Genomic DNA, 10,723 nt, shown 5'->3' on the forward strand with positions numbered 1-10,723 from the left:
AGAAGCAGATTCAGAGATCCACAGCTAAGCACTGGGTTGAGTTCCCAGAGTCCAGTTGAAGAAAGGGAGGAGCGATAATATGAGCAAAGGGGTCAAGACCATGATGGGGAAACCCACAGAAACAGCTGACCTGAGCTAGCAGGAGCTCTCTGACTCCGGACTGACAACAGGGGAACCTGAATAGGCTTATAGTAGGCCCACTGAATGTGGGGACAGTTGTGTGGCTGGGATGGTTGTGTGGCTGGGGCAGTCTGAGGGGGCCACTATTTAACATCACCTCCTATGTGCTTAGGCATTGTACTGGGTATTACACCAAAAATGCTGCGGAAGATCCTGCCCTCTCGGAAGTGACGTAAGCAGTGAATCAGCTAAATAGGGAGAACTGGGGCTCAGGCTTCCCAGGCCAGCGCTGAGCTTGGACAGCGGCAGCTCAATGGTTCTGGTGTTTCTGTGGGGCTTGAGGGAGCACCGTAAGGCCTTACACTGGTGATTATAGCTGATTTAACATGCTGTAGGGCCTAGACATGCCCAGTGTTTCCCAAAAGCTCCTCGTAAGACTGCGATGGCCATCTACGTTGCGGGAATACTCAGCAATACAGGCCGGTTTTATAGAATAGGAAAAAGCCCAGGGAAGGTAAACAATTTTGAGGCAATCATATTAGTTATGGTGAGCAACAGTATCCTGAAAGGAACTGCAGTGTCTAGGGAAGGAAGAAGCATGACAACATGTGACACGGCATCTCAGGACAGCAGATTGGGCGGAGATGGGTGTGAGCCAACGGACAGGCTAAGAGCACTGACCATCTGGGACTGATGCTGTCTGTGGTGAGAGAAAAGGAGAGCCAGCAGGTCTTTCGAAGCGCCACTTGCAGCCTCTTACTTTTTCTAACATAACATTACCTGATCTAGTTGGGAGGCTGGAATTGTGCTTCAGTGTTATTGTTTTGCAACTGGAAACACAGGAAACTATTTCTAGCGAGCTTTCCAGGAATTAGTTATGAAACTCCACAGCACAGTTTATACCTTCCCGGCGCTATAGTGCACTGAATTGCTACTCAGAGTGGGAAATAATGGGTCCTTCACCTAACAGCACCAGCATTCCTGGAAATCTGCTAGGACAGGAGACACGGAGGTCCAGCCCGCACTTCATGCTCCCATGTTCTTCATGCACACATTGAGTGTGAGAAGCTCCGCTCTAAGGAGATGTGTGGTCCTTCAGAACGAGGGAGGGAGCTACATCTGAAGCAGACAAAGGGTAATTAACAGATGAGAAGCTCCGCTCTAAGGGGATGTGTGGTCTTCAGAACGAGGGAGGGAGCTACATCTGAAACAGACACAGGGTGACCAACCAGATGCTCCTGATCTCCATTTGAGCAAGGAAAATTGCATCGTTGCCCTTATTTCTTTCTCAGAAAACAAGGACTTTATCTTTACTGCCCAATGTCGCTACCTTCCAGAGCTAAGAGCCCTGGGACTCTTTCTAGGAAAGCCCCCACAGCACCAGACCTCATGAAGGTTTAGTTACCCTGTAAACATCATCAAAGTTAACAAGAATAGCAGAAGGAAAGGAAAGCTGTCGTGGTTAGAGATATCAACAAAACTACACAGATTCGTACAATACATGTGATGGGCGTGGTGCTAAATGCTTCACAAATCTTTCCTAAATAATTGCAGGACACAGGAGTTACAAATCTCTTTCACAGATGAAGAACACAAGACATTTTTGTATGTTAGTTTGGTTGGTTTGGGTTTTTTGTTTTTCTTTTAAAAGCTATTGTATTTTGTGGAGGAGGCTGCAAGGGCAGAGTAGATATGAAGGATGCAGAGGCTGCAAGGGCAGAGTAGACATGAAGGATGCAGAGGCTGCAAGGGCAGAGTAGACATGAAGGATGCAGAGGCTGCAAGGGCAGAGTAGACATGAAGGATGCAGAGGCTGCAAGGGCAGAGTAGACATGAAGGACGCAGAGGCTGCAAGGGCAGAGTAGACATGAAGGATGCGGAGGCTGCAAGGGCAGAGTAGACATGAAGGACGCGGAGGCTGCAAGGGCAGAGTAGACATGAAGGATGCAGAGGCTGCAAGGGCAGAGTAGATATGAAGGACGCGGAGGCTGCAAGGGCAGGGTAGATATGAAGGACGCGGAGGCTGCAAGGGCAGGGTAGACATGAAGGATGCGGAGGCTGCAAGGGCAGGGTAGACATGAAGGATGCGGAGGCTGCAAGGGCAGGGTAGACATGAAGGATGCGGAGGCTGCAAGGGCAGAGTAGACATGAAGGATGCGGAGGCTGCAAGGGCAGAGTAGACATGAAGGACGCGGAGGCTGCAAGGGCAGAGTAGATATGAAGGACGCAGAGGCTGCAAGGGCAGAGTAGATATGAAGGACGCGGAGGCTGCAAGGGCAGGGTAGATATGAAGGATGCGGAGGCTGCAAGGGCAGGGTAGACATGAAGGATGCGGAGGCTGCAAGGGCAGGGTAGATATGAAGGATGCGGAGGCTGCAAGGGCAGGGTAGACATGAAGGATGCGGAGGCTGCAAGGGCAGAGTAGACATGAAGGATGCGGAGGCTGCAAGGGCAGAGTAGATATGAAGGACGCAGAGGCTGCAAGGGCAGAGTAGACATGAAGGATGCGGAGGCTGCAAGGGCAGAGTAGATATGAAGGATGCGGAGGCTGCAAGGGCAGAGTAGACATGAAGGATGCGGAGGCTGCAAGGGCAGGGTAGATATGAAGGATGCGGAGGCTGCAAGGGCAGGGTAGATATGAAGGATGAGGAGGCTGCAAGGGCAGGGTAGATATGAATGATGCGGAGATGAATGGGATCAGGACGCATGATGCGAACCCCATAAAGAATCAATAAAGAAAAGAAACTTCACCAAATGAAAGAATTAAAAACTGATCACTAAATTCTAGTGGATTTTATTGTTTTAAAATCTAAAAAAATACCAATAGTTTTCTTAAAGCTTTAAGAACCGTTCTTGTAAGCAAAGCCAAAATCCCTACACAGAACAGTTTCACTTGGAATGCTCAAGTAGAATGTCTATGCAAATCACAACAATAACATCATACAACTAAAATTCCAGATTCGGAAACCACTATTTTCCCTGTTTACAACTGCCTTCAGACATACACTCTACATTTCCCATAATTCCATTCTACGGTGAGGAAGATGATTGTGGTTTGGAGAGTATGGACAGCTACCCCTGCCTCCTGCAAAGGCTGTTTCTATGCTGACTAATGTCGCTTGCTGTAGAAGAGAAGGATGCCCTTCCAAGTGCACAGAACAGGGTTGGAGAGAAGGTTTAAAGTGTGAAGGCACTTACTTCCAACTCTGATAACACGAATTCAATACCTGGGACCCACCCAGGCGGGAGAGCGCTAACTCCTGCAAGCTGTCCTCTCACCTCCACACAGGTGCTGTGGCCCGCAAACCAGCTCCAATGCCCCTAAACATACACACACACACACACACCACAAGTACATAAAATATGTACAAAATAACATGCATATTTTATCTGTTCCTAGGTAGCTCTATTCAAAAGCCAATTTCTCATATATACATATACTCAGGTTAGGGTGATTTAAATGCTTCAAATTTTGATCTATAATAAGACAGCCCTTAAAAGAATAGGTTGATAAAATAGCATCTTTATAGCAGGAAATCTTTGGCTGCTATTTTAATATTTCAGAGACTCCATGAGTTTTAATGACAGATGATACTGTAAGCTTTTGTTGCCCCCCTGAAGAAAGAACGGCAGTGATAACTGCATATTTTCAGTACAGGGACACTCTATATGCTTTCTGTGTGCATTATTTCAGCTGTACGAGATTTTGCAGTCAACATTTTAAAAGGTTTCTACATCTACTTATTTATTTTGGATGGGTAGGCAGGTGTGGAGGCGAGAGAACAAGCTGAGAAGTCAGTTCCCTCCTCCTGCCATGGGGATCCTGGGGAATGGAAGCCAGGCTCTCTGGTGCCCAGACTCACTGAGCAGTCCCAGGACTGACACTAAGCTTCATACAATGGACGTCAGTACTATCGTCATCTCCATTGTCACCACCACTTGCCTTTGACTTCACAGCTCCATGAGCTGTGGTGTGTCTGTCTCTTGAGAAGAAGCCAAAGTGGACTGTTTTGAAAGAACTGGGAATATTAAGTGTCCAAAGATCTTTCTCTGCTGTCTTGAGCAGAGGGCCTAAGGTTATCACTAAGTATTACTAAGAACACCGGGCCTCACAGTGAGCAAAGAACCAGAGTGCCTGGTCAGGCTGTGGTGGGGCATGCTTTAATCCCAGCACTCCAAAGACAGGCAGGCAGAGCTCTGTGAGTTTTTGAGACCAGCCTGGTCTACAGAGTAGGTTCCAGGACAGCCAGGACTACAGAGAGAAAACCGAGTGTCGAAAAACCAAAAGAAGAAGGAAGAGGAAGAAGGAAGAAGTTGTAAAACAACTACAAAAAAATCCAAGAGTAGACCACTGAGATTTCTAATTCTAAATTGTTTTCCATTACATTTATTTAAGTAGAAATTCCTTCCCCACCCCTTGCAGTACTTTCTAAAAATGTGAAGGGGAGACAAACACACAAGACACATACAGCTATGTTACTTCCTATGTTGCAGACTTTTTCTTTTGCAGTGATCCATTGAAAGTATTTTTCTCTGTAAACCCCTGTTCATCTGTCTCATGTAATTAATCTTTGCCCAAAGAAACCAATGAGAGTCAAACTCACCTACTTAGTGCCCAGTACCTAGCAAGAAAGTGGCAATGCTGAGCTTCCCTGTAGCCCAGGGAGTGGAGAGACTGTGGTCGCTTACACTTCTTCGCTCTTGTACAGGAATACCTCCACAAAACTGATGAGGTAAATTCCCCCGGCATTCTCCCTTAATGTAAAAGTGCTGTACTCTGTGGACTGTTGCGTAAATGCGTGACTGCCTCCAGAGACCTCAAGACAATTCCCACAGAAGTCCCCAGCCAACTGGCTGCTCCCAAGTAACTCTCCAAGGGTCCAGGACGTGAACGCAGGAGACAGAGTTCCTGACGCAGCTTGAGACTTATGAAGCCCCAACAGGAATTCCCATGGAGTCCCCTCATAACACACACACACACACACACACACACACACACACACACACACACACCATTAGTGTTGGGTGAGGCAGAGAGGTTCCTCAACCCAACTCTAAAAACTTAACTTTGCGTTTATAACAGAAGCAAACCCCAAACTAAATATAAACACAATAAAGAAAAGCAGTTCTGTCCCCAGCTCTCCAACAGCATCTGCCTACCACAAGCTTCAGCAGCAGTATATTTATACCAAGGGTACGCCCCCTTTAAAACGGATCTACAGTCAAAACCCCATCACCAAAAAAAAGCGATCTGGTTATCAAATAAAATGTCACCAAGAAGGATTCCTTCCTTTCGTGGCCACAATCCAAAGAGCAGCTAGTCTCTCCAGGAGGACCACGCAGCTAGAGTCCCCAGACAGACTGGCTGACGACATCCAACCCCCCTCGCCAGCCGCCCGCCCCCCCCCCCCCCCCCCCCCCCCCCCCGGGACGAACTCCGCTCCTCTCAATCCCGCAGGCTCGCCCTGATCCTGGATTCCACCCGGTTGCCCTGGGGCCTCACGCCCTTCCCCGCTCCTGCTGCCCAGCGCGTCGGTGGTACCTGCGTATCCTCATGCGGGGTCACCACCCCAATCACCGGGATCGTGCGGGGACTGCTGGACTTCGTCCTGCCGCCCGCCTCGGCGGCGTCGGCCGTGGCCATGGCCTCCACGGTGGACATGGCTGGGGGTGGGAGCCTGCGGTCCTAGGTGTGCCACGAGCCCCGCCGGATGTCACGCAGCGCCACCGGAGCTAGGGAGGCGACAGACCCGGAAAGTGCGGCCGTGGGCCCCGCCTCAGCAAGGCGGCGGACACCCAGCTGCTGCCGCTGCCCACACGCGGACCAAGCCACCGCGCGCCCCAGTCGTTAACACAAGCCCGAGCGTTGCTAGGGGCGGGGCCTACGGAAGCCGGGAGAGCCAAACTTTGTCTACGGTGGTCTGCAGGTGTGCAATGGTAAGAGAAAGGAGACCAGCGAGTGAGATCGCGGTTGCTCCAAGAGTTTCAGTCTGGCGGCGACGGCCCTTGCTTGATAAGTGCCTGTGAGGGGCGGACGAGTAGGAGCTGGATGTGGGATGCGGTCCGAGACATGTGATTGGCACACTGTCGAAAGCCGACCTCTTAAGCTTTCTCCAAAGATGGAACGAGTCAGTTTAGCCTAAATTCCCAGGTTTTTACCTCTTTTGTACCTTAGTGGCCGAACTTGACAGTTAGACAAACAAATGAGGCATCGTACAGTGTTGGAAAGCTGTCAGGCAATAGCGTGGTTGTCTAGAATGCCAGAACCCCTGGTGTTGGATGTCTAGTATGGCCTGGGGTGGGAACTTCAAATTCAAAAAACACTAAATTCTTCACTGGATGGGTTCTCCGACCTGGCAAATCAACAGTCCAACTTTGTTTTTGTTTTGTTTTGTTTTTTGGTTTTTCTAGACAGGGTTTCTCTGTACCTTTGGAGCCTGTCCTGGATCTCACTCTGTAGAACAGGTTGGCCTCAAACTCAGAGAGATCCTCCACCTGTTTTTGCCTCCCTAGTGCTAGGATTAAAGGAGTGTGCCGCCACTGCCTGGCTGTTCCTTATTTATAATAATGCAGACACAAATGGATAAAAGGACTATTGAGATGTCCAATTACTTCAACAAAAGATAAATAGTATAAAATATGAGAAATAAGTTCCACCTTGAGAATATGAATTGTTTTCTTAGAACCAAGACAAAGTTTTAATATATCAATCTATATACAATTTGTATATTTACAAGTAATGAAGAAAGTTAAGTATATACTTAAAAAACAAATATCATATTAATGTAGTTTTTCTGATTTTGTCTACACCCTGCCTAATTAACAAGTTAGCAAAACTGCAATTATCCATCATGAATTAAGAACATTTTGTAAGTACCTTAAAATACATATGAATTTAATTCTCTCTAAACCAATGCTGCATGCTCAACATGTTCAAAGAAACATTATTGCTTACAGAGATGGAGTAGTTTGTTTCAAATAAAGAAACTTTATAGCTTATAAATATTAATACAGTGGGTTAGCTTTGGAGGAAATTGATAACAGAAAAAATACACATAAACTTGGAATTTAATTTACTTCTGAGTTTTAAATAGTCTTTCAGATTGACTTACTGTTGCAAGCCTAGAAAGTAATCTCTCTTTGACAGACCATTCATACACATTTAGGCATAAGTAGTGGAACAGGAAGGACTAGTGGAACAGCCCCCCTGAAGTCAGTTACTCAAATGAAAACTGCATCAACAGTAATCCAGACTGCAAGTAGAAGTTGGTGAACTCTTCATGTGTACTGGACAAATGAAGTAAGTGATCAACTCTTTAGTTTTTTTTTTTTTTTTGATACAGGGGTACTACTATGAAATGAAAAGATTCCTGAGTGATGTGGAATTCCCCTCTGTATGCTATGAATGTGTTTTATTATCAGTGATTAATAAAGAAGCTGTTTTAGCCTATAGAAGGGCAGAATATAGCAAGGCGGGAAATCCAAGCAGAGATAGAGTAGGAAAGAAGGCAGAGTCAGGCAGACACCATGTAGCTGTCCAAGAAGCAAGAGGTAAAAAACCACAAGCCTCGTGATAAAATATAAAATAATAGAAATTTAAGATGGGTTGATTTAAGATGTAAGAGCTAGTTAGAAATATGCCTGAGCCATCGGCCAAGCAGTGTTGTAATTAATATAGTTTTTATGTGATTACTCAGGTCTGGACAGCTGGGAAATGAAAGAATAGTCTCCCCTTACACCTGAGCATTTGGAAGTATCAACTATGTATTGGGTTTACATGATACAGGTCTTTATTGTAAAGTAGGATTCACCAATGACATTAGTTACTCAAATTGTATCATCATCTCACTTGTTTTGATCCTATGGTCCTTGTATTTGTTACTGAAGTCTGTAATAACAAATGCCATGGATCAGGTAGCTATAAAACAGGGATTTTCATACAGTTCTGGAGGCTGAAAGATTAAGACCAGGGTTTGTGCAGAATTTTCTTCTTGACTTGTTCTTTTCTTCCTTTTTCTTCACATGGTTTTCCCTCTGTCCATGCCTATATTCTAATTTCAACAGGATGCCAGTCATGTTGGATTAAGACTCACCCATTTGACCTCACCTCAACTATTTCTTCAAAGTTCAATCTCCAAAAACAGTCATATTCTGAGATAGTGGGGGTTAGAACTTCAATATGCAAATTTTGGAAGATACAATTCAGTCCATAATAAATCCCACCATCTTTTAAGTTAAAATCTGAGTTCTTATGAACAGACTAAGGAATACACTATATCCAGTTAAAGCCATGTTGGTATTATCACCTGTAGAACACTGGTATTTTTCAGAGTGTCAGATATTAAATTGCTATGCTAATATCTACTACTATACATTTGATTCCTATGAATCTGTCGTCAGATCTCTCAACTCAACACATCTGGACTTCGAGCTTGAATGGTCTTATGCCTAAAACTGCAAAAATCATTTACTTGATACTTCATTTCTACTCGTGTTCCTCTGTCTCCCAAGATTTCCATAAACACACAGCAGTCATCACTTTATTTGGAACAGAGAAGGGGAAGAAGAGATGTTCCTAAACTTGCTGTGACTTTTGAACATGTATAGTTAATTGCTTGGTTTTATAGACTATTACCACTGAAGGTCTGCCGAATCATACTTTGGAACATTCCATCTGAAGGAAATGAATGGATGGTATATCTACTAGCTCAATTTTATGTTGCATCTCCTTGTTCAAAGTTTATCCTTCATTTGGGTTGACACATTAAAAAAAAGACCATGTAATACTTGTACCATACTTAAAACACTAACAGTAAAATGTTATTTGTCTGCGATTGGAATTTAACTGAGAATCTTATTCTAGGAATCCTGTCAGGATAAACACTCGGGCATCTTCAAGCAGAGCCACAGATGTCGGTTTCCCCTGATGTGCTGATGTATGGAACTGCTCAACATGAAACAGTATGTCTGTGGTGATGGCAGCACCCTAGCAACTCCTTCCTGGGAGGACAGGGCAGCCCTGGGCCACAGGCCAGGAGGCAAGCCAAGAGGAGAGGCAGTGAGAGGGATAGATGTGAGGTCCCGGCAGGAAGAAATAGTCACAGAAGAGATGAACAGCAGAATTTTCCATAAAAATGAGTTGTGTCTCTTTAAATATCTGCTATAGCACAAACTGTATTAGACATTGGAGACTTAGCAACAGCTAATACTATATCCCCAGCTTGCAGAATAGCTTAGATATTGTAGGTATCCGGATCTAAAAATGTTCAATGTAATGAAATAATCTTCATTACATAGAGATTTTTCTAAATGACTACTTGTGTAAATACAGTCCTCTACCCTAGCAAAACTATCAGCTTGATTGCTTTCTGGGGTCTTTTTAAAAACAAAGACCAATAACTGGTAATGCCTCCCTCATCTGTGTTGTGGTATAGGAGGGAGAGAAAGATGTCCTCTCCCTCCCCACTACCACCTTCAGAAGGCCAGAGAACCCCTTTTCCAGCTGAAACAGCTGGGGAAGCAGGCCTGCACCTCATCTGAGCAGCATAATGTAGCTGACCTGGCTGACGAGGGCTCAGGTGAGCCAACCCTGAGAACATGAGCAGGGGTGACCTAGTGCTCCCCCATCAATACCTGAGGCAGGTGGGAGAGCTGGCTCTGCCCCTGGCCAGCTGCAACACCCAGTAGAGCAGACCCTGCACCTCCTGGGAGCAGCCCAATAGAGCCAACCCTGTTGGCAGAGGTGTGGAAGAGGCTGTTCCCTCTACTCACCCATAATATAGCGGTGTGGGCATGGGAGAGATGCCTCCCCGTTACCCCCTGCCCCCCACTTCACTACCTACTGTTGAGGGAAGTCCTTCTGTAAATGTGTTGCTTTTATTAGTCAACGAATAAAGAATGTGCCTTGGCCTAGGGTAGAGTAGAGCTAGGCAAGGAAAACTAAACTGAATGCTGGAAGAAAGAAGGTGGAATTGGGGAGAAGCCATGTAGAGGAGACAGACGCCAGGGACAGAACTTTACCCGGTAAGCCACAGCCATGTGGCAATACACAGATTAATAGAAATGGGTTAAATAAAGGTGCAAGAGCTAGCCAAAAAGAAGCTAGAGCTAATAGGCCAAGCAGTGATTTAATTAACAGTTTCTGTGTTTCCATTAGGAAGATATCTCTTTCGTGTTTCCTGTGCACTGTCTGTTCTTCAAAAAAATTTCTCAAATTTTCTGTTTCTCTAGGGCTTGGTTTTGCTCCCTCGGGTCTGTTAGTTCAACATGTTTCTCCTGCTCCATTTCTATGAGCTGACCGATCTTTTCTTCAACATCTATTTTGAGAATTTTAACTTGATTCTGGAGTTCACTGTGTACTTTTTCCGCTTGACATTTTACTTGGAGTTTTTCCTTCATTAGCTTTTCTGTCTCCTATAGAAATCCTCCTCCGGGAGCTGAAGCAACTGCAGCATTCATTGGCCACTGCGCCGCTGGGCCTGCCCCCCCCCCATGGCTGCCTTCTGCCTGGACAGCAGCTCTCTCTCCTCCTGCACTTGCTGTTGCTCAGCTTCCAGTTCCTGCAGTCTCCGGTTCGCATGTAACAATTGCTGCTCTAGATGAT

At 45.7% G+C, this 10,723-nt stretch overlaps 1 protein-coding gene across 2 annotated transcripts in view; it reads right to left on the minus strand.

Moving 5' to 3' along the window:
* The window catches only part of Cfap69 (cilia and flagella associated protein 69), a 78,382-nt gene extending 72,448 nt beyond the window's left edge, over window positions 1–5,934 (minus strand). For both annotated transcript variants that reach the window (XM_057758876.1, XM_057758875.1), the window contains exon 1: window positions 5,663–5,934. In XM_057758876.1, the coding sequence (XP_057614859.1) occupies window positions 5,663–5,782 (120 nt within the window). In that variant the 5' untranslated portion in view covers window positions 5,783–5,934. The remainder of the gene's footprint in view (window positions 1–5,662) is intronic.
* Window positions 5,935–10,723: the final 4,789 nt, after the last annotated feature.

This window comes from Chionomys nivalis, chromosome 26, assembly GCF_950005125.1.
Source record: "Chionomys nivalis chromosome 26, mChiNiv1.1, whole genome shotgun sequence".
Taxonomy (NCBI): Eukaryota; Metazoa; Chordata; class Mammalia; order Rodentia; family Cricetidae; genus Chionomys; species Chionomys nivalis.